The following is a 24,668-nucleotide window of genomic DNA, read 5'->3' as shown; positions in this document are numbered from 1 at the left end:
TTTGATTACTGAGACCTGTGCAAAGCCAGGTAACTCAGCTAGTACTGAATGCTATACTTCCAATGAAAATGTTTGTGCATGAGTGGGTAGCGGTAGTGCAACGGTTTGCATGCTGCGCTATAAACCCAGCGACCTGATTTATATTCGCACAAAGCCAAGCCACATTTGGCTGTCGCCTGACAAAGCTGGTTGTAATTACTGGCGTCGTACGCAGATTGTAAAATGTTGTGGCTTGGCTCTCCAACACACAACCGGTGTGCTGTACTAGTGACGAATTGGCCACGTTCTTTTTACGTGACAAACCATACTAATTGGCTGTCGGGTGGTGGCGGGTAAAAGGACAACTTTTTATATTTACGCGATCTAACCCAAACAAACCTGTATTATGGATGTATATTTGGAGTTTGCGCATCTTTCTCCCCGTGGTCATGTGGATTTTCCTCTGGATCCTCCGGTTGTTCACTCCACATTTAGAGTCAACATCACCACGTGTTAGAGTATTTGACCGATATACATTTCCACACGTTGATAAGCCACGTTGTTGTGGGCAAGTCGCTCCTGAAAAATAGCGGTATAGCTCAAGTGGGCTATGCCTGGTAAAATAAGAAAAACTGTATATTTAAAAGAAATAAAGTTTAAAAGTAGTGAGCCAGGTGAAGACAAATTCAACTTAAGCAGAGAATGAAAGCAAATGCAATCAGGCGAGGGCAGGAGGCAAGGGCCCATATGGCTAGGCCCCACGTTGTAATGTTCCAACCTGGACATCGATTCCATCCTTGCTGCTACTCAATTTATATCCCTACGAGAAAGAGCGAGGCTCTACCTGGGTAAACAATAACTACCACAACCACAACCATGATGTGAACTCCTCACCTCGGATCTCAGTGAGCGCGCGGAGCGGAAGCTTCCTGGTATCTCGTGACGTCAGAGCGGGGTTAGAGTATAAGTTTATTTATATTTCTATTCCATTGCTCCCTCTCTTGAACATTGAACCCTTGGGTGCGTGAGCTCAACAACGTTAACATTATTGTGTGTATACACTGTGTGTACACAATACGTCAAAACTGCGTATGTGTGTACAGTGTGTGGGTGGTCCGAATCAGTCGGGCGGCATTATTGTTTCATCAGCTGCGCAATGCTGTGTGGAAGCTACCTGGTCTGTAGCTCCGCATGAAGATTCGAGTTTTCTCGGCCAGTCATCCCCTCCCTTCTCTAGGGATGTGAAACGTGGACCCCTCTAAATGGAACATCTGTGCCAGTTAGAAACATTCACACTTGCATGCCATGATGGAAGTGGTAGGGCATTCTCTATTTATTGCAGAGGTACACACCCATGGCTAATACAGTAACATTAAACAAAATATGCACCGTCTGCTTAACAGTGGATGTAAAACATACTATCGTGTCATTCAAAACACATAGGTCATTGCATCTTGGTGTCATTGCCAAAATTTGGGCAATCCAAATATTATCCAGATTACACATCAATTATTGCCCCCCTACTGACAGACTCATGCCCACATGCAGGCTGATACTGGGCCACCTTATGCCACACAGAGGCAGCTGCCACTTGGAGGTGCTCTTCCAGTATTTGTGATGAGATATTATACAAAACTCCGAATTGCTGAGGCAATTAAGCAAGTTGAACACGTAGGCTTTCGCGACCAATATCCATGAAGTTTTTTGGGTTAGGTTGTGTAAATATAAATGCGCTCTCTCTAGTCGTCTAGCGTAGCCTAAACACAACCCTGACCGTGCAACACCGATGGCACTGACCGAAACAGCCAACAACTATCTGGCCGTGCATTATCTAGCGAAGACGGCAGCGATGAAGGCGGCGAAATGACAGCGACGACGAGATGAGCCCACTCCCAGAACCGGCAGCCCTGAGCTCGTGCTCTCAGCTGCTTTTATGCTACCCAGCATGGCCTGGCTCCGCCCTGGTCACGCGTACCTTCTCGAAACCACTAGCAGGCTCCAGGGGCTTCCAGATAGGGTATTCCGTGACCCTTGCACCAGTTCCTCTGCCCTGTCGACACACCCGTGTAAATGGTCACCAGCTAGTGTACCGTTTGTCCACCGCAGTTGCCGTTGCTGGACAACAGGTGGATGACATCCAGCAACTGCAACCAATGGACAGGCAGAGCAACCCTTCCCGAGACCATACAGTACAACCGCAGTGTCTCCCGTGAACCGTACCCACATAGCGCAACCACGGCGCCCCCCAACAGACCAACAACAAAAAGGACAATCCCCTGTGCCCCCCCGCAAACCGACAACACGCAGCGCAACCGCGGCATGTGCAAGAACCCTGTCATGGACCGCACAACTGCGACACACACCCCCCCCCCCCCCCCCCGAGAACCGATAACGCAACCCAAACAACATACACAACCCCCCCGAATCCCACCTTACAAGAGAGAGTCCGCCTTAACCAGAACATAGCTCACGAGAGCCGGTCCTTGACACTGGTCACCCCTGCCTTGGCAGGGTCTTGCATTCCTTGGGATTCCGAGGTACGGGAACAAAATAACAATAGACTAAAGGGCACGGCCCCTCCCTGAAATCCACAGCAGCATCTAATCGGATCCAGCCCCTGACACTTCGCACATGGCGGTCTCGGAAAGCATCAGAGACTCGGATCTGGTAGAGCTTGGGAAGACATTGCCGGCAGGTCGGAGTGCGTCCGTGGCGCTGCCAGCACCCTGCTGACACCCCGGCATTCTATAGCGATGTGGCCCGGCTGACCACACCTGAAACACTCGGCCGTGGGACCCCAGGGCGGAGGGGGCTGCCCCGGTTGCCAACCCACCCGCAGGGACTTTCTCCCGTATGTCCCCAGGCCACACACCACAGCCACCATGTCCTCCTCACGCCACGGCCAAACCGCCACTTTGGCCCAATGCTGGTGGGCCTCGTGACCCTGAATTTCGTGGGCCACCTTCAAAGACGTAATCCCCATGCCTTCGGCGAAGGGCAGGACGATCCCCGACTCCCGCGCCAACAGCCTTTCCGCCACCAAGGAGTCGAGCGCCGTCTCACCCATCTGTGGGTACGCGGTCTGCCCCAGCAGCGCCTCCCGGAAAGCGAAGGGCGTCTCGGCCTCCCCTCACTTGTGCTGGAGAATCTTGTGCAGGCGTCACGCGGTAGGCCAAATATGACCCCTTGTAGCGCCATCGACTCCGGCACCCCTCCAGCGCTGTCCAGTGCTCTCTGGAAAATAGCGCCCGCCCGCCGGCCATGCCAAGCTCTCCACGGGCAAAATGGCGCCAACCACATGCACGGTCTCCGGCCCGGTCTCCTCCACTCTCCCGCACTGACGGGGACCGCCGCCAGGGTCCCCTCGTGACTCGTTTCAGCGCCGCTGGCCGTGGTGCGCCTCCCCTCAACACGGCGGTCCTCGGCCATGCCACGTGCTCAGCGCATGACCGCTGATTCGCCGCTGCTCTCCCGCTGATGCACAGCCGCTCTCCCGCCGATCCGCAGCCGCTCTGCTGCTGATCCTCAGCCGCTCTCCCTCCAATCCGCAGCCGCTCTCCCCCCAATCTCTCTCTCCACCAATGGGCTTCGTAACCAGGGTCCCGCAGCTGCCGGAGGGATGAATGTTTCACCGTTCCCATCCTCCAATGACACTATAGGTGGGTTCTTTATTCACCCCACTCCTGACACCAATTTCAGTGTCATCGTAACGGGAGACAAGGTTTCTAAGAGGGCACCTTCTTTGTGAACACCTTCACAGGTTCGTCATCGCATTCTCCCTAGTCGTCTAGCCTAGCCTAACCACAACCCTGACCACGTAACACTGATGGCGCTGACCGAGACAGCCAACAACTATCCGGCCGTGCAATATCTAGCGAAGACGGCAGCGACGAAGGCGGCAAAGATGACAGTGACGACGAGAAGAGCCCACTCCGAGAACCGGCAGCCCTGAGCTCCCACTCTCATTTGCCTTCCTTCTCGAACCCACTTGCAGGTTCCAAGGGCTTCCAGATGGTGTCTTTCGTAACCCTTGCCCCAGTTCCTCTGCCCTGCCGACACATCCATGTATATGCGCACTGGCGTGTGTACTATTTTTCCACCGCAATTGCCGTTGCTGGACAAAATTCGGCGTTATTACACAACACTAGTACAGCACACCGGTGTGTTGGAGAACAAATAGTGTGGTGGCGGGTTTCACAAAATATTTATATTTACACGATCCAACCCAAAAAAAACCTCTCATGGGCAATTAAGCACCAAATATTATCATAACATAGCAAATGCTTGGGAGCTTATTGGCTCTCGCTCCTGGTTAGACATCTACCCAACCGACAGGTCTACAAATACTGGCCACTCTTAATCTGTAGGTTGAACCTAGGAATTGAGTGTTCAACTTCATGTTATTTAATTAAAGGCCTGTGACAAAGGTAACTCTATTGGGGCTTCATTGTCTCAAGCTTACACATCTACCAGGTCTCCATTCAACTTTGTATTGTCTAAGAAGTCCACCCACACCTCCACTTCCACAAACTGCTGGGAGTTGCCTCGCTCTGCCTCACAGTCAGAATTCTCCTCCTGCTTCACGTTGCATCCATCGATGTGAAGGTCTGATTTTGGAGTTGAATCTTCATCTTCACATTTCACCTTCACTTCTTCACTCTTCACTGTCACTTCACATTTCACCTTCGCATTTTCATATTTCACCTTGATACCTTTTAAAGTGTCCAAGCTGGGATTTTCTTGTGGTTCCTTTATCATGGATGGGAGCATTGCAGTACTTTGACAAGCCGATTTCAGACTCCTCTCCTTGGGGATCTTCTGATGACTGTGTGTTCTCTGGTGTCTTTGAAGATTTGATGACCGTACAAATGCCTTCCCACACAGAGTGCACTTGAAGGGTTTAACTCCCGTGTGTGTTCTCTGGTGATTTTGAAGAGCAGTAGAACCTGAAAATGCCTTCCCACACACACTGCACTTGAAGGGTTTCACTCCTGTGTGTGTTCTCTCGTGGCTCTGAAGAACTGATGACTGTATAAACGCCTTCTCACACAGTGTGCACTTGAAGGGTTTCTCTCCTGTGTGTGTTCTCAGGTGTATTTTTAGAGTAAACGCCTTTGAAAATGCCTTCCCACAGACACTGCACTTGAAAGGTTTCTCTCCCGTGTGTGTTCTCTGGTGGTTCTGAAGGCTTGATGACTGTGAAAATGCCTTCTCACAAACAGTGCACTTAAAAGGTTTCTCTCCTGTATGTGTTCGCTGGTGTCTTTTAAGATGTGATGACTTTGCAAACGCTTTATCACACACAGTGCACCTGAAGGATTTATCTCCTGTGTGTGTTCTCTGGTGTCGTTTAAGAGTAAATGCCTTTGAAAATGACTTCCCACAAACACTGCACTTGAAAGGTTTCTCTCCCGCATGTGATCTCTGGTGGATTTGAAGACCTGATGACCATGCAAATGCCTTCTCACAGACAGTGCACTTGAAAGGTTTCTCTCCTGTGTGTGTTCTCTGGTGTTCTTTAAGATATGATGACACTGCAAACAGCTTCCCGCACAGAGTGCACCTGAAGGGTTTCTCTCCTGTGTGTGTTCTCTGGTGTCTTTTAAGATGTGATGAATCTGAAAATGCATACCCACACACACTACACTTGAAGGGTTTCTCTCCCGTGTGTGTTCTCTGGTGTATTTTAAGATGTGATGACTCTGCAAACGCCTTCCTGCACAGAGTGCACTTGAAGGGTTTCTCTCCCGTGTGTGTTCTCTGGTGGCTCTGAAGAACTGATGACCATGCAAATGTCTTCTCACACACAGTGCACTTGAATGGTTTCTCTCGTGTGTGAGTTCTCTGGTGCTGTGTCAAATTTCCAGAATGATCCATGCTGTTTGCATACTGGTCGCATTGTTGACTTTTTGCACCAAGCTGGGCTGAATGCCTTTGCTTCATCAGACCAATTCTGCAGAGGAAGCATCAGCTGCGGACAGATAACATCTACGTCATTGTCAAGCCACAGACGAATGCATATATACAGTCACACATGACTTACACGTCTATACTTATTCATATATTCATGATATATCTTCTTTGGTTCTTTCGGTGTCCTACCAGACAGTCTCGTCCCTTCACCTGATGAAGGCCGCTTGTGTTGTGGCCGAAACGTCGTGAGAATATTGTTATTTTATTTTATCAATTCATTATTTTATTCTCATTCTACGTGACTTTACCGAAAGAACCAAAGAAGATGAATCATTGCAGTCACGAAAGCTTTAAATCGAAATTCATGATATAGTGAAAGAGATTCCCCAAAACATCACACGGGCTGTTAAGGCACAAAATGGCAGGGCAAGTGGTCAGAAATATGGCTGGAAGCCCTAGTATCTTCAAAATGAACGTTTACCCAAAACTCCAAGCACACAATTTAGGCTATCTGGCTATGAAATAAATATTTATTTAAGGAAATTTCAGTTTACATAGCAATGGATGTTCAAAATACTACTTGTATTATGCATTTATGTATGAATTAATGTTCAAATGCAAATTAGGTGAAGCCAGGCTAGATTTGCTTGAATGCTCGGATGAACATAACTTCAGCTGCATGTGCTGTGTTAATTTTGACAGTTGCCATGCTCATAAAACAGTTCCAGAGGAAAACTAAAATAATCTATTGTTTTGATTTTACCTCTGTGTTCAACAGAGTTAATATACTTTACAGCAAATACAAAACTGACACTTGTCACACACTGGCATGGTAAAACGGTGGTGTGTCCAGAAACATACCTGGCCGCCTTCATCTGCTCAGTATTAATGCTTTCTCACTTCACCAATTAATTGAGGATCAATCAACATAGGGGAGGGCCACAATAAGTTCAGATTTAACTTATTAATCATGTTTGCTGTCAGCGATAATCAAAATCTAATTCTTGAGTTCATAATGCTGTGAAATAACTGCGTCACCACTCCCAACATAGATAACTCTTACATACACATACATTGCACATGAATCAGTAACAGATATAAAAAAAACAGCCACCATTCATCACTATTTGAAGTAACCTTGTCATAGTGCTCATGCCATGATAGGTGTAATTTAATGCCATGTAAGTGTGGATCACTTGTCAGCAGGTCATGGGAATGATCCAGGTGTCAAGGGATGACTGACTGAGATGATTTACAGGTGTGTAATGAGAGCGCCATCTCCTGTATTATGTGGGGTGATATACAATCATGGGTTGTCTCGGGGAAGGAGTGCATCTAGGCCAAAGGTAAAAGGGCGGAGTCACCCGGGAAGTCTCTGGAACGCTCCCGAAGGTTTTATGAGGGGCACGGCCAGAGGCGGGGTTTAGTCGCTGGGGAGCGTATATAAGGTCGGTGCCAGAAGATCAAGAGGAGCTCCCCGTCGCTGCTGCCCCGCTACCTCCATCAGCCACGTGGCGGCTCGACCTTCAGCCGCTCACCCGCTCCCTAGCGCACTGTCAGCCAGCAGCGTGCAAGAGAGTGGGTGAGTGCCGCGAGGCAGCGAAGCCCACTTGGGCGGCGTCTATCCGTAGTGTGAGTGTGTGAAGAGACAGGCGACAACTAACTGTACTGAAGATTTATTAACGAAACGTTTCAACTTTTTATTGTCGGAGACACTCATTACTGTGGTGTCAGGAAGTGGACTTTTCTGATAGAATTCTACGCGAGACACAATGTCTAAACATCAGAAAAAGAAGATCCCACCTGCAGTGTCTTCTGACGATGACGAGTCGGCGACTCAGCTCCTGCCGACCCTGGGGACTGTGGCCCCGGTGATGGGAGCCCACGACAGGTGCCGAGCTCGCACCTGCGGTGGATGGCAGGGCAGAGACAAGTCAACATTTACGCCTTGACGAGCCGTGGCAAAGAGTCGAGACCCAGTTGGGCGCGCTGACAACGGCGCTTCTCCGTTTTGTCACTCTCGTCACTGCTGGAGGAAGTCCGATGGTGGATCGTCCGGGGGTGGATGTGCAGAGGGCTGGTGATGGTCCCCCCTTGGTGAACACGGCCGCCATTTTCCAGTTGACGCCATTTTGTCCACCGCTGCGGAGAGCGGCGCATCGGCCGCTGGTTCGTCGCTGCCACGCGAGGTGTCGCCGTCCATAACGATGCCTACTTTCAAAGGAGAGCGCCGATCGGGGTCGACGCCTGCCTCACGTTCGCGAGTTCGTGGCAGCGGGATGCGACTGGAGTGATTTTCGCTGGCGTTTCGAGGCCGCCTACAAGTCCGTCCGATGGTCGGAGGCGCTCATCACCTTGCCCACCATGTTGGATGACGACACGTTGGCGGTGTTCCGTTCCATTCCATCAAACAAGGCGTCGCTTGCACAAGCTTTTCAAGAGATGGCGGAGGTCTACGAGCCGCCAGACAACAAAACGACGAAATTTCAGCACCATAGGCCGGGGGAGCTCGTAATCGCCTCTCGCCTACAGAAGCGCTTTGGATGCATATCCGAATGTTAAACAGGAACTGTTGGATCCCGTAGTGATGGAACATATGTTGGCGTTGGCTAGGGAAATTAACGTTGTTCTTCCTACGTGCGGCCACAAAGGGAAGACGTCCTTTTGGAACGCGCGTTGCCTTAACGCACCGGAGAATTTGAAGCGCTGGGCGCAGATGGCGGCGTGGACGGGGGACCCAGCTAAGGATGGTCAGCCCTTTGATTTAAAGCTTTCGCGACTGCAGGGATTCATATTCTTGGTTCTTTCGGTAAAGTCACGAAGAAGGGAAACAGCCTTCTACGTGACTTTACCGAAAGAACCAAGAATATGATGGTCAGCCCATCGGCTGTTCTCCTAAGGAGGTGGTTGTCATCCCCAATGAAGAGGCATCGATGGGCGACGTCGAAACGGCTGTCCCTTGTTGGAATTGGCACCCTCGCGATGGTCGTCGCTGCCAGAACATCTACCGGCCGCGACCGTACGACGATCTGCTCCATCAGCGGCCTCCGGTCACGTGCTACAGATGTGGCCGGGTAGGCCATTATTCACGAGAGTGCCGCGCTCGTGTTCCATTGCTGTCCGGATCGCCGACCACGTCTCCTCCTTTCGACCGTCTGCCATCACGTCCCTCCACACAGGCGAGTTGGCACACGTCGGGCACCCGGGCATGTTCGTCATCTCATTCATCTCATGCCGCTGGGATGGGTACATCACATCGGGACGAGTTGTTAAATTGTTCTTGTTCGTATTCTATTGCTTAAGGTTGGCCAGTTTCGCAAACAGTGGAAGAAATTGGCCCAACGTGTTGTTGCCGCGGCGGTCGGATCTTCGACGATGGCAGCCACAGTTCAGGGGGTGATGTTCGTGTTTTGGTAGATATGGGGGCTTCTGCCACTATCATTTCAGACGTCAGTTTTCCAGCTGTTATCGATTCTTGCGTCACGTGTATTGCCGCTAATGGGGGTAGTATGGCCATCATTGGCCAGGTTGAAGCATGCATCGCCATTGGGGATGTTCGTGCGACGGGGCCCATACTGATTTCGCGTACGTTGGCTGTGCCATGTTCGCTTGGCACTTTTTGGCCAGAATGCCTATTCAAATTATTGTGGATCAGGGATGTCTGGAATTGCCGTCAGGTCATACGTTGCGCTTCTTGTCAGTCGCTTCCACGACCGATTTCTTCAGCTATGGTTCAGGCTTTGTTTGATGCCACCGTTACGGTTCCGTCGGACTCCCAAATGTTGATTCCACTCCGATATCGTAAGAAAATCGCTGAAGATGTCGGGGTTAATGGCATTCTGTTGATGCCGTCGAATACTGCCACGCGAGGGTTGACATTGGTTTGTGCTCAAACCATTCTCAGAGTGGGTCCTGCCCCGTTTTTACAAGTTTTGAATGGGGGTCCGGGGGATATGATTGTGCCTGCCGGTACTGTTCTTGCTCACGCTACCACCACATTTTTGGACCGAGCTAAACACGCGGTGGCGCAGGCTGTTTGCTCAGTCGGAAATAAACGTCCGGTGGATGATCGATGGATCGCGGATTTGTGCGGCAAAATGCTTCTTTGTCTCCGGCTCAGCGTGAGGGATTGCGTATGTTGTTGTCCGAATTTTCTGATGTGTTCAGCAAGAACGACTTCGACTTGGGTCGGACATCCTTGCAGGCCCATCACATTGATACGGGTGATGCTAGCCCCATTCGGTTGAATCCACATCGCATGGGACCGTCAGAAAAAAAGAGCGTGTGGCACGCCGTTGATGACATGCTAGCCACTGAAATCATTTCGCCATCCACTAGCCCATGGGGCACCCCGGTTGTCTTGGTTAAGAAGAAGAATGGTAACCTCCGGTTTTGAATTGATTTTCGTCGCCTAAATAAGGTCTTCATGGCTGACGCGTGTCCCTTGCCGCGAATGGATGATTCGTTGGATGCGATTTTTCTCTACCTTGGATCTCGGGGTTTTGGCAGCTGCCCTTTGATGAACCCTCCAGGCAGAAGACCGCATTCCGTACCCCGCAGGGTCTTCTTGAGTTTAACTGTTTGCCCATGGGATTGAATGCTGCTCCTGCCACGTTTCAGAGACTTATGGAACTTGTCTTAGCCGGCCTCCAATGAGAAACTTGTCTCATTTATCTTGACTATGTCATCGTGTTCAGTCGGATGTTTGAGGACCATCTCCTCCGACTTCGTACTGTTTTTGAGCACATGCGTTCTGCTAATATCATCTTTTGCAGACTTCAGTCCGATTTTTGGGTCATGTTGTGAGTGCCGACGGGATCTCGACCGACCCTGACAAAACGGCGTGTATTCGCGATTGGCCCGTCCCGGCGAGTGTATGGGATGTTCGGAGCTTCATTGGCTTCGCCTATTATCGTAGATTCATTCTGTGATTTGCGCCTATTGCAAGGCCGTTGCATGCGCTTACGGGCAAAAATCAGAGGTTCTGTTGGGGTCCGGAAGAGGAGGCTGCATTCAATGCCTTGCGGAATTGCTTGTCCGACGTGCCTATGCTTGATTACCCTGATTTTGCATCCCCCTTCATACTGGACACTGACGCCAGTGACACGGGCATCGGGGCTGTTGTGTCCCAGGTGAAGGGGGGTGTTGAGCGTGTGGTTGCGTACGGTAGTCGGGTTCTTTCGCCGCCTGAGACTCGTTATTGCGTCACTCATCGGGAGTTGCTCGTGACCGTTCATTTTGTTAAATTGTTCCGGCCCTATTTATATGGTAGGAAATTTGTTATACGTACTGACCATGCTGCCCTCCAGTATTCGTTGATTGGGCAGCCGGGAGGTCAGTTAGCACGTTGGTTGGAGTGCTTGCAGGAGTTTTAATTCGAGGTCATTTACCGGAAGGAGACTCGTCATGCTGACGCGCTGTGCCGCTTACTTCACGTGTCTCTGTGTGTGTATCGTTCAGGCACGAATCGCTGTTCTCCCTTGAGCACGTCTCGGCCGTTGGCCGTGGCCTCAGTTGATACGCTTCCTGCCGATGTAGCAGTTCCCCCCGCTGATGACGTGTTGCGCCTTTCGCGATCAGTGTGGATGCGCGAACAATTTGCTGATGCATCCCTGACTCTTTTGCGCGATCGGGCATTATCGATTGGAGGCGATTCAAAAGTTGTTAAGGGGGCCCGTCTTTTTGTTCTGGATGAATTGTTAATGTGGCACGATGATATAGCGTTCCGGCCGAGATTGGTGGTACCAAATTCTTTACGCGCAGGGTTGATTCACACGTTGCACTCTGAACGCCTTTTTCATCTTGGTATTCAGAAGAGGGATTACAATTGGCCGGGTATGACGTCTAACGTTGTTGCAGCGCTCCGCGCATGCACGAAGTGTGCCCGGCGGAAGTCGCCCCGACAGCGTTACATTCCGCCTTTGCAGTCCATCTGTCACTCGCATCAATGAGTTGGTTGCTTTGGATGTGTTGGGACCGTTCCCCGTGACGCCTCGTGGTAATACATTTATTCTCGTTGGTGTCGAATACTTTTCTCGTTGGCCAGTGGCCTGGCCCCTGCCTGATCAATCTGCTTTATCCATCGTGGATGCGTTCGTGAATGGCTATGTGATGGATAAAGGAGCTCCAGCGAAGTTGCTTACCAATCAGGGTAGAAATTTTACTTCCAAATTGTTGCTTGACATCTGCACTATTTTGGGTACCAAGAAAATGTCGATGTCTCCCTACCATCCTCAAACTGATGGTATGGTGGAGCGTCTGAATCGGACTTTGTCCGCTACGTTGTGCCCGACCGTCAATGAGCGACAGGACGACTGGGATCTGCAGATACCCAGCGTCCTCTCTGCCTATTGGATGGCGCCTCATGCTTCCACAGGTTATTCGCCGTTTTCCCTCATGTATGGGAGGGAAAACATGCCGCCTGTTGATGTCCAATTGGGTTCCCCTGTGCTGCCTCCTAAGTCGACTCTTCCAGATCACATCCGAGAGTCGCTTCGACGTGTCTCTGAGGCTCGGGAGGCTGCCAGGGTTAACACTTCTAAGAACCAGGTGCAGAACGAGCGTTGTGTACGAAGGTCTAAGGTGGACATGCCATGGTCTGTGGGAGATCGGGCGTGGCTCCATTGTCCACAGGTGTCTGTTGGCACCTCTCCTAAGCTCCGCAAACCGTGGCAGGGGCCTGTCACAATCGTTGAGGTGTTACGCCCTCAGTGTGTCCGGATTCGTCATGCTCGTCGGCAGTGGTACATTCACCCGTCACGATTGAAACAATTTGTTGCTCCTGGGAGGCCATCGTCATCTCCAAATCCCGGAATCCCGGTGCCTGACGTGGCCAACAGGCCTGTTGCTCCTGTGCGGGGCGATCTTCCGAAGTCTGTTTCTTTTTCGCCCACAGCGCCTCTGATGGACATGCAGGAGGGGAGGACACCTCTATCCCATCTGGGTCACCTGTGCTGAATCCGGCAGTGTCACTCCCTGTTGGACCTCTGCTTCCACCGGCCGCTGTTCCTGTTCTTCTTCTGCCTTTGGTGGATGGGCCGGCGATACTCACGTTCAATGACATCTCGCTTTTCGTGAAGCATTTGTGTCCTTATTGTATTCCGCTACTTATTCCATTACTCTTTTCATGTTCAGTTCCCTCCACTCTTATTGTGTTGCACTCATAATTGATTGCACTCTACATTATGCCTTGCCCTTTCTTAGCCGGGATGGCTAGTTTTTTTTTTATCATGGGTGGGGGGGGGGGTGATGTAATGAGAGCGCCATCTCCTGTATTATGTAGGGTGTGGGGTGATATACAGTTATGGGTTGTCTAGGGGAAGGAGTACATCTAGGCTAAAGGTAAAAGGGCGGTGCCACCCGGAAAGCACTCTGGAATGCTCCCGAAGATTCTATGAGAGGATTGGCCAAAGGCGGGGTTTAGTCGCCGGGGAGCATATTTAAGCAGGAGCCAGAGAAAGGTGTGAGGTCGGTGCCAGAAGATTAAGAGGAGCTCCCCGTCACTGCTGCCCCGCCATCTCCATCGGCCACTTGGCGGCTCGATCTTCGGCCGCTTCCTAGCGCGCCGTCAGCCAGCGACGTGCTAGGGAGTGGGTGAGCCCCACATGGCGTGGGGCAGCGAAGCCGCTTGGGCGGCGTGTATCCGTAGTGCGAGTGTGTGAAGAAACAGGAGACAACAAACCTGAGATTTATTAAAGAAACTTTTCAACTTTTTATCGTGTCGAAGCCACTCATTACAGATGCACCAGCTGTGCTCCCCGCTGTCTTGCTGCATTTTCGGCACACAGCATTCCACCCATTCATGTGAGCATTGCTCCTCTGACCTAATTGTTGTTGCAGAGCAAATACCTCCAACTGCCCTGCAGCATAAGTCACCGGCCTCCTCCACAGAGGCCGAACTTGACATTCCTGGTACCAGTCATCAGCAGGTCTGATCACCTCCACATCATCCAATCCATTCTCTAGCCAATGCCATGCCTGTTTAGCCCCTAAGGTTATAATACAATCTTGTCTAGTTCAATAGAGGGGTCATAGGCAGGCCAGCCTTAATTGTATAAGCCAGCACACATGGTCCTTAAACTAAGTTTATATTTTGCATCCACAGAGAAAGGAGAAATATCTGTGGCTCGCAGCTTTGTTCGTTCGTTTCTAAATCCGCTTGTCCTGGTGATGGTTGTGGTGGCAGCACATTGAGTAGGGCAGCCCAGACCACCCTTTTCCTGGCGATAGACTCTAGCTCTTCCTGGGGAATTACCAGGCATTTCCAGGCCAGCCGAGCGACATAATCCCGCCAGCGTGTCGTGGGTCGGCCCCCAGTGGGACGTGCCTGGTAGAGTTCAAGGGGGAGTCTATTGGGGGGCATCCTTACAGATATTCTATATTTATATCACCCCTGGAACGAGGCCTGGGGGTGGTGTTCGCCAAAAAGTGCCTGGTAGCTTGGTGACCCACATAACCCATTCGGGCCCAGTCTGGAATGGCTACGTAGCGCCGTCCTGTGCGCCGACCATCCGCAGGACGTCAGTATGGCAGAGAGAGGAATGGTCTCAGATGGACTAGACCTTGGTGATGCACACTCAGTTTTGTATGGAGCAAAAGTCCAGGAAGCTTCCACAGTGTTACACAGTGTAATGAAAGAATGCTGCTCGACTAATTTGAAGTGATACTTTGGCTGCCAAACCAGAGCTGGTCGTGAACACATTAAACAGGTATGGGATCTACTCCACCACTTGTAGAACTGCCTGATTATTCATAGAGAGTTTAGCAAGTGCAGTGTTGTATGAAATGAAATTCCAAAGCAGGTGATTTATTTTTGTGGAACATATGCAATGCCCCATTTCATAATGTAATTATCCAGGCACAGAACAGGATTACCTAATTCCATCTCATTGAGTAGCCATTACCAAATCATCAGCAGATGTAACATGGTTGGCCAGTAGGAAACAATCCTTTAACTATAACTAGGCATTGATTAGCGTATCATTGTAAACGTAAACGAATGCAATCCTTTTCATATGACCATTATGAGTTTCTCAAACTACATAGTTATTGAAGATGGTATGTAATGTAATGCATGGGGCCAGAGTGAATTTCTGTCACAAGCCAAGTTGAACCGGAAATGGCTCCGACTCCTGGTCATGCAGCTTCAAACCATCCTGCCCAAAATCATACAAATCTTCAAATAATGTGAGCAGAGGCAGATAATTAAAAAACAAATAACCCAAAGCCCCAAGGCTCTTTATGGTACTACTAGCGGTAAGTACCCGGCATTGCCCGGGCGGAAAAGGCAGACACACACATGCACTTACACACAGACATCGACCCACACACATAGAAACACATCGACTTAGATGCGCACACACACACACATATGGTTAAACCCATGATGGATCGTTCACAGGCCAGCCTAAATGTTTCGAACCGGCGAAGATGTTACATTAGGGGGGTGCACGTTTCGCAAGCGTAGAGAAGGGAGGGAATTACCGTGGCCGAGAAGACCTGGAGCTTCATGCGGAGCGAGAGACCAGGTAGCTTCCACACAGCGTAACGCAGCGGATGAAAAGATAATGGCGCTTGACTGATTTGGAGTGAGACGTCTGCTGTTAAACCGGAGCCGGTCATGAGCACACTGGCCAGGTATGGGAATCTCTCCAATCTCTATACAACTGCCGCATCACCAATTGTGAGTTGTGGGGGCAGATTGTCCGATCGTACAAAATACCCAGGCAGGTGCTTAGTTTTGGTGGGGCTGATGGTAAGGGTCCACATCTTAGTGGCAGTCTCCAGGTTCAACAGCAGTGCCTCCAACTCCTCCTCTGAGTGAGCAGCAATCAGCAGAGCATCGGCATACATAACTTGGTTGAGCAATAGGGAGCCATCCCTTGACTGCACCCGGGCATCGATCAGCCTCCCATTGTATCTGTACCTTATGGTAATTCCTCAGCCATTGAAGGCTTCACGAACTACGTGGCCAAAAGATATGTTAAATAATGTGGGAGCCAGAGGACATCCCTGTCACACCCCAAGGTGTAGAGGGAATGGCTCTGACTGACGGCCGCTCACCATCATGAAGGTCCTCAAGGATCGTGAGCAAAGGGTGAGGGACTCCGAAAACATGAAGAACAACCCAGAGGCCAGGCCTACTGATAGAAATGGACTTACACTGACTCACATGGGGCCACGCACACAAAGCGACTAACACACACGCCCATGGACTGACACACAAACATATCGACTCGCACACACAAACACATGGACTTACATACACACATACATAGACTGACACACACATTGCCCTACACACACACATACACATATGGACTGTGACACACAGACATCTACTTTAGATACACACACGGATTAACACACACACACACGCATTGACTTGCACACACATATCGAGTGACAGACACACGTGTAGGGGTGTTACGGGAGGGTGACACGCGGTTATATAACGGTGGCCACAAACACATCCGTTAAGGCCACCACCCTGGGGGGATGTGGGGGATGCTGTGATCCCTCCCAGCCACGCCCCTCAGTGAGAAACAGTATAAAAGGTGGGACCTGTAGAGCTGAGAGTTCAGTTCGACCCAGTCAAGATGAAGAGCCAGTGAAGAAAGAAGACCGACTAGCCAGACCCTGGAACTCCTTTGACTTGCTGCCCTTTTCAGGGCCGGGCAAAGCAAGCCAGGGTGCGACACCAGAGCCGTGAGGGCCAATGTCCCTCTGAGGGCCGGACTCGTGTGGCTGGTGATCGAGACCTGCGCCGAAGCTGGGCCAGGTCAGATAGCCTCCCGAGAGAGGACTAGGATAGAGGGAAGTAGGGAGCTAGCGTGGGCTTAAGCTCGGGGAACCTTCCCTCTATAGAGCACGGGTGAAGAGGCCGTTACCTAGATTTGAAGCTTTCGTGACTGCAAGGATTCACTCTTTGGTTTTAATTTAGTTGTTTTCTTTTCTTTTAAATTTTATTTTACCTACGTGACTTTACCGAAAAAACCAAAGAGTATAGTAGGCCTTTACCTCTTCGAGTGTCAGGGTCGCTACTGTAATTGAAGTATCTGTAATAAATACGTGTTGCCTCAAGTCAACAGTCTCCGACGTCAATAAGGCCACTACACATGTATAGACTTACACACATATGGACTGACACACACATACACATGGACTAACACACACACATGGACTAACACACACACATGGACTAACACACACACAGTGACTGATATGCACACAAATGGACTGACACGCACACTTGGACTGACACACAAACACTTTGACGTACACACACACATCGGGCGTTGCCCGTTCGAAAAAGACAGACACACACATGGACTTAAATACACGCATGGACCAACATGCACACACATATGGACTCGAACACACACACAGACGTGCACAGCAATCCCCGATGATGGCACAGCTATCAGCATCGCAGTAGAACGTATCAGTACCGTATTTTCCCGCATATAACCCACGGGGTATACCACTTTTTACAAACAAAACAAGACCCTGCGGGGTATATGGAGGTGCGGGCTATCCCAAAAATATTTTACACGTGTGACATGTCATAACTCGTTAAATTTGTTCATGGTAGCACTATCCACTATGCAACACTTACCTTTGACTAAAGCGCTGCTGAATAAACACACTAAAATTGCACATGTTATCAAGTTTTAAATTAATTGTTTGTATAATTAAACGAAAATGTTTGAAGTGCATGCACTGTTTACCTGCGACGGGAGAGCTGGGGGGAGAGAGAGGTGGGGGGTGGGGCAGCTGGGGGGAGAGAGCGGTGGGGGCGAGACACCTAGTTCGGCTATTATCTGTCAGTGCGCAATCTACCAGTGCTAAAACTGTACTTACTTATCTACCAGTTGTTACTTATTTATTGGATATTTACTTTTGTTACTTATTTACTGTTTTAAGTTCACTCGTTTCCGGTTAGTTTGTTTTCTTTGTACACATTATGATTTTAATGTTAACAATTGATAGTGGAATGTACTACAAATGTAAACTTCGTATGAATATGATGGAATGAAGCCGCGGTAATGACGTTAAATATATGAATGCCTGCGGGGTATATGGAGGTGCGGGCTATCTGAATTTATTTTTTTACACAAAACGCTATTTTTGCGGGGTATATGCGTATGCGGGCTATATGCGGGAACATACGATAAATAGCATGACGTGAGCAATGGAAACAATGGAAATGCATAGAAGAAATAAGCTGAAATAAGTGTAAATTAAAGAGCAGCAGTACGCACAGGTAAGTTGAGAAGCAGGCTACACATTCGTGGTTCTTTCGGTAAAGTTACGTATTAACGTAAAAAAATATAAAAAAACGTCACTTTTTCCAAATTTTTCTTGCTGTGGTTTTCACACCCTTGATGATGATTGCTTGTGTTGCAGTCGAAACGCCGTGAGAATTTTATTGTTTTATATTTTTATTATTTTGTATCCCTTCTACGTGACTTTACCGAAAGGACCAAGAATATGAATCCCTGCAGTCACGAAAGCTTTAAATCAAGCAGGCTACAGTCTACATTATAGACTGCCAGTACGCCGACTCAATGACATAAGCATTGCTACAGTCGAGATTAAAAGCTGGCAATACGGGCAGCAGCTGATAAAGTAGGATACAGTCGACATGAAAGGCTGGCAGTACACTGAGCGAGGTAAAGAAGCAGGCACCAGATTATAGACTGGCATACACTCATAATGGTCAAAAGGCAAATTAGCAGTGTATATAATAGAATACGAGTGCACTGACGTTAATTAATGAGCAGGCAGCAGGCCACATCACAGACTGGCAGTACACTTCATAATAAAGGTTTTTGGGTTAGATCGCGTTTATTTATAAATGTGGCGAATTGCCCGATGATGCTGGATGTATTTACCAGCGAAACGTCGTACTCAAACTGTAAATGTGGATTCACTCTTCAACATACCGGTGGGCTAAAGTAGTGAATTATTTGTCTTTTGTCAACGTGACGCTTTTTTTGCTGATTGGCCGTGTCGGGTGGTGGAGGGTTACGACACATTTATAAATAAACGCGATCTAACCCAAAAACCTTTATTATGAATAATATTGGTCGCGAAAGCCTACGTGTTAAACTGGCAGTACACTGTCGCAGTGAAAAAAAAGACAGCAAAAAAAGGTAATATTAGCAACCTAATAATGAGAAATAAGTTTTCTGCACAGAAACATTATTATTGTAATATCTGCCAACGTACTTGTTTAATAATAGTAAACAATAATACTACAATAATGCTATCTAAGCGCTGTAATAATATTAATATCTACAGACTTCATAGCAGTAACTGCACGCATCGTGTTGGGGGGGGGGCGAAGCGGACATCACACTGTGAAGAAATAGCCGCAGCATTGTGTATATTTATTGCATGTAAAACGCGTAAAAAAATGTCCCCCGTGAGCTCGCCCGAACGCGCATCACTTGGCAGGGTCCGTCCCCCCCCCCACGCAATTGGCGTGAGTTGGTACGGCGGATGTCGTGCAATAAAGAAATATAGCAAAATCCCACTAAATCGCAAATTTAACTAATTTAAAGGTGACAGACGTGAAAAAGGCATAGCCTATTCCCACCGCGGGGCTTAGGGCGTGCCGGCTGGCAAAAAAAAATTCTACGTAAAGCCCACCGTTCAAGAGCTCGCGAGCGCGCGCGGAGACTTTTATATATAAGAAAAAAAAATAGGCCTTAATTAAATCAAGAATGCAGAGATCTAGTTTCTACTGAAAATCCAGTACTCTGCTGTAGTCGATGGACAGAAAATACAGCAGCCCCTTGCATATCGCGGAGGTTACGTTCTTCAAAAGTGCCGCGCGAAAGCTAAAAGCGCGATATTCAAAAGTGCGATATTCAATACTTAAGCCTTACCTAATTAATGGCGTTAGGTAAACGTCAACTAAAATTTACAACATCACAATTGAAATAAGTCCTGTACTATATTGCAAATAAACTAAACAATTGAAATAAACACGGAGAAACCATATACAAAAAAAATGTCCCGAGACGAAAAATAGTATAAATCTATATAAAGCAGACACATTTTTATTTAAAGCTATCGTGACTGCAGTAATTCATATTCTTAGTTCTTTCGGTAAAGTCACGTTGAAGGGAAAACAATAAAATATATATAAAACAATAAAAATTCTCACGACGTTTCGACCATAACACAAACGGTCGTCATCAGGTGTGTCGTGACTTTACCGAAAGAACTAAGTATATATAAAGCAGACTTTGCATTTGTGTAGATGTTTTTGTTAACAAAATTGCACCAACCCACCCCAATCTTTCCATGCATACTCACTGGTGAGTCAGTGTATTTTTCGCACTATTTTACATGCTTTTTATTTACTAACTCTGTTGTTGTATCCTCAAATCTTCTAACTCAATTTTTACCCACTTCCCAATGTGGTATCGACTGCAAACTTGGTATGCTTATGTCATACTGATGACAATACTATATTCTATCATAAAAACATATTTTAAAACACTATTTTTTAAATGTTATGTTTCGGCTTGGGTCTAATTGTCCACGCTCAACTGACGTTCGCTGCAAATCACCACGGTCCCTTACGTTATGGCAAGCTTCGGAGCCACTTCCTGGAGTCGTGGAGTTCTTCCATTGCTAGGACAGTACATTCAATTAAAGTGTGATTTTTTAAAATATTACTTATTTAGATTACCTGCTCAACTTCAACACCTGTAACACCTGCACACTCCAACTCCCCCCGCACTCCTCACCCTCCCCCCTTTCTTTCTATTCACATGGTATAAAGCTCAGGGCATTCTCACTACTTCCGGTTTGCCACACATGGCTCACCTAACACACTGCAATATTTAATGAATCATTTACTATTCTAAAATATCTACATCTACGTGTCAGTACTACCGACCTCCTTCTACACAACATAGATGCTATACAACAGCTATGACTAAATGCATCAAATCTACATTGCCTGCTAAGGAATAACAAGTATGCCAAAACACACATACTAATTTAAACAAATTATGTGGGCACACACCACCACACACATGCTATTCATACCCACTTCAAGCACTACAAACAATTACTTCTTCCAACAACTTATAGGCTTATACCTCAATTCTTTGTGGCTATGTCTTCACATTCATACAACGATTACAAATTCGAATATCATTTAATTAACTATCTCGATATAGTATTCAGTCACACACTCACTATTTACTATTTTTTTGCTTATTAACTTTTACATCCACGTATAATTTTCCTTGCGGAAAACGTGCGCTTCTCTTCACCAAAAGCGATTACAATAATTTACGTGATTCGTACAAGTGCTGCAATGGCTGCACCTAGAGCTAATGATACTCTTGAACAACAAGGAGTAAGACGGCATTCTGCCAGTGCTGCGATGGCTGCACCTACAGCTTATGAAACTCCAGTACAGCAAGAAGCAAGACAGTATGCGACCAGTGCTGCTATGCCTGCACCTACATCGAATGCAACTCATCAACAGCAATGAGCTACACAGAAAACTAACACAGCATAAATGGGTGCTGCCGCAGCTAATCAAACTCCAGTCCACAAGCAAGGCAACCTGAAAACACCACTAAAATGGCTACAACCAGGTGTCTACCCTGCATCAAAAAGGAAAAGTCTTCTTTTCCATACATTTCACACATCATTTACACTTCTGATCCATGAGTTGCCATTGGTTCCATGTCAACTTCTTGCAGTTACTGCCATGCAATGACATGAAAAGGAGACCCTCCAGGGCTATGCTGCAACAGTTCCCTACAATTAATGACCATCATGAGCCTATTCATGTATTGATACCTGCCAAAACTGCCTGTGCAAGCCATTTCCGAACCAACAATAGTATAAATCATGCTTCGAAATTACATGCTTTGGCACCAACCAACTCATTCCAACATCTGGATACATGCCTACATTTAATGTGCAGGGCCAGGTACATAATCGCATTGGCAGTCTGCTGCCACAACCTAATGCCCTACCTACATTACCACAGATCTACTTGCATGTTTGACAATACTAGACAGGCTCACCAGCATTGCAAAAATGTCATCAAAACCAAGATGCAAGTCCTATTGCTGTTGTAAGACACGCTCAAAAAGCAAAACTCTCATGTTCACAGTTTCAAGCATGCATAAGAGAAGAGTGCTTCATAGTACAATGTTGTCATTAATGCAGACTAAACTCCATCATGGTCAACATGCGTGCCGCTTAAATGCATTCACAACATCTGAAGTCGCTGTCATTCTGACTGCTGAGTAACATGGCACTCGAGGCATCGTCTTGGAACTGAGAAACAATACCCTACACAGAATTGAAACACACCGACCCTATGATGCTCTTCAATGTCCACGGATTTTCTAGCAAGGTGATGATGGCTACAATTTCGCACTTTGCCAAACTGACCCAGCAACAGGCTTGTCGGCACAAAATAAGATTTCCGCCATGGACTTCTTTGCTTTCCAGATCATGGTGCGAAACAGCAGCTTCAATCTCTTCTTGAGATGCAAAGAGCTCTTCCACCAATTTGCTGTCGACATGTATGCCAAATTCTAGATTTAAAGCTTTCGTGACTGCTAGGATCCATACTCTTTGGTTCTATTGGGTAAAGTCACGTAGGTGAAAATAAAATAACAAAAAATCACGACGTTTCGGCCACAACACAAGCGGCCTTCATCACAACACAAGGCCGCTTGTGTTGTGGCCGAAACGTCGTGATTTTTTGTTATTTTATTTTCACCTACGTGACTTTACCCAATAGAACCAAAGAGTATGTATGCCAAAATTGAGGCTTCATTATTAAACCCACGAGATGGCAAAACGTCCAAAATTGTTTATCCTGAAGCTCTCCGAGGGTAACGAATTTTAAAGCTGTCATTATGAAACAAGCCGTGCGATTGTATAACACAACCAAAAAACCGTGACAATTACACACATTTACAGACTTCATTGGCAGAATTAAATGTTCTAATAAAGCCAACATTGCAAGACATTACTCTTAATGTTTGATTACTGAGACCTGTGCGAAGCCAGGTAACTCAGCTAGTACTGAATAAATACTATACTTTCAATGATGTTTGTGCGTGAGTGGGGAGCGGTAGTGCAACGGTTATCATGGTGAGCTATAATCCCAGCGAGCCGATTTATATTCCCACAGAACCAAGCCACAACATTTGGCTGTCGCCTGAAGCTGGTTGTAATTACTGGCTTAACGTCGTACTCAGATTGTAAATGTTGTGGCTTGGTTTTCCAACGCACAACCGGTGTGCTGTACTAGTGACGAATTGGCTACGTTCTTCTTTGGTTCTTTCGGTAAAGTCACGTAGAATGAGAATAAAATAATAAATTGATAAAATAAAATAACACAATAATAGTCTCGTCCCTTCACCTGATGAAGGCCGCTTGTGTTGTGGCCGAAACGTCGTGAGAATATTGTGTTATTTTATTTTATCAATGTATTATTTTATTCTCATTCTACGTGACTTTACCGAAAGAACCAATGAAGATGAATCCTTGCAGTCAGGAAAGCTTTAAATCGAAATTTGGCTACGTTCTGTTTACATGACAAACCCTTCCTAATTGACAGTGTGGGGTGGTGGCGGGTTTAATGATACATTTATATATTTACGCGATCTAACACAAACCTGTATTACTGCTGTATATTTAGAGTTTGCGTGTCTCTCTCCCCGTGGTCGCGTGTATTTTCCTCCGGATCCTCCGGTTTTCCCCTCCACATTTAGAGTCAACATCACCACGCGTTTAGAGTATTTGACCGACAGACATTTCCACACGTTGATAAGCCACTTTGTTGTGGGCAGGTCGCTTCTGAAAAAGAGCGGTATAGCAGCTGAAGTGGGCTTGGCCTGGTGAGATAAAAAAAAATGTATAAATATTTTAAAGAAAACAAAGTTTCAAAGTAGTGAGCCAGGTGAAGACAAATTAAACTTTAGCAGAGAATTAAAGCAAACGCGATCAGGCGAGGGCAGGAGGCAAGGCCCCGCAAGGCAAGGCCCCGCGTTGTAATGTTCCAACCTGGACATCGATTCCATACTCGCTGCTACTCAATTGAGAGAGAGAGAGGAGCGAGGCTCTACCTGGGTAAACAACAACAACAACAACAACCACCACAACAACAACAACCACGATGTGAACTTCTCACCTCGTATCCCAGTGAGCGCGCGCGTAGATCGGCAGCTTCCTGGTGTCTCGTGACGTCACGCGGCAGCAGGTGACATGACGTCACTTGGAAGGTTCAACACCAAATCCCCCTCAAACTTGCGGAGGTGTCACTGAATCAATTATGTTAATGAGCCAGGTCCATGTCGGATGATTGGGCTTGGCTGCTGTGAACCCGTCGCAATTATTTTACGAATATTTTATGTTAATGAACCGCCAGTGACTGGGCGTAGCTTTGCCCAAATAAAGATTCTACTGGAATGAAAATTGGCTTTGACCAACCTGACGTGACGTCACGCTCAAAAGAGCGGAAGAGGGGGGGGGTTGGGGGTTGAGGGAAGTCAATACCTTGGTGACATGACGTCACTAGCGGGGTACACCTCCCGCTCGCGTCTCACGCCGACGAGTTAATGAGTGGTGACGTCAGAGAGCGAGAGAGAGGTCAGGGTTAGAGTTGAAGTCTACTTAGATTCCATTTCTTTTGCTCCCTCTCTTGAACAGAGGACCTCTTGGCTGCGTGAGATCAACAACAACAACGTGTAGATCATTGTGTGTGTGTACACACT

The 24,668-nt window shown here is 47.7% G+C and overlaps 2 protein-coding genes across 4 annotated transcripts in view; both read right to left on the bottom strand.

Annotated features, from left to right (window-relative positions):
* Positions 1-1,144, bottom strand: part of LOC116957278 (uncharacterized) — a 609,203-nt gene extending 608,059 nt beyond the window's left edge. The window contains exon 1 of the mRNA XM_076055591.1: positions 874-1,144. The gene's annotated coding sequence lies outside the window, so the exon portion shown is untranslated. The remainder of the gene's footprint in view (positions 1-873) is intronic.
* Positions 1,145-1,288: 144 nt separating this feature from the next.
* LOC116957225 (uncharacterized) lies at positions 1,289-24,225 on the bottom strand. 3 transcript variants are annotated; one of them, XM_076055465.1, is made up of 4 exons: positions 24,086-24,151; positions 23,571-23,789; positions 7,696-7,798; positions 1,289-5,950 (listed from the first exon to the last, which is right to left on the bottom strand). In XM_076055465.1, the coding sequence occupies exon 4, from the start codon at positions 5,920-5,922 to the stop codon at positions 4,438-4,440; it is 1,485 nt and encodes a 494-aa protein (XP_075911580.1). In that variant the 5' UTR covers positions 5,923-5,950; positions 7,696-7,798; positions 23,571-23,789; positions 24,086-24,151; the 3' UTR covers positions 1,289-4,437. The 3 variants fall into 3 exon arrangements, with proteins under 3 accessions (XP_075911580.1, XP_032835146.2, XP_075911581.1); XM_032979255.2 differs by lacking the exon at positions 23,571-23,789 and having other exon boundaries at positions 24,086-24,225; XM_076055466.1 differs by lacking the exons at positions 7,696-7,798; positions 23,571-23,789 and having other exon boundaries at positions 24,086-24,158.
* Between the last annotated feature and the right edge of the window lie 443 nt (positions 24,226-24,668).

Source organism: Petromyzon marinus, chromosome 71 (assembly GCF_048934315.1).
Source record: "Petromyzon marinus isolate PM22_M1 ecotype Great Lakes invasive population chromosome 71, UKy_Petmar_22M1.pri1.0, whole genome shotgun sequence".
Lineage (NCBI taxonomy): Eukaryota > Metazoa > Chordata > Hyperoartia > Petromyzontiformes > Petromyzontidae > Petromyzon > Petromyzon marinus.
This window is presented reverse-complemented; position numbering and strand designations above follow the sequence as displayed.

Excerpts from the sequence above, each read along its gene's own strand:
- LOC116957225 (XM_032979255.2), bottom strand. The coding sequence starts at position 5,922 with ATGAAGCAAAGGCATTCAGCCCAGCTTGGTGCAAAAAGTCAACAATGC.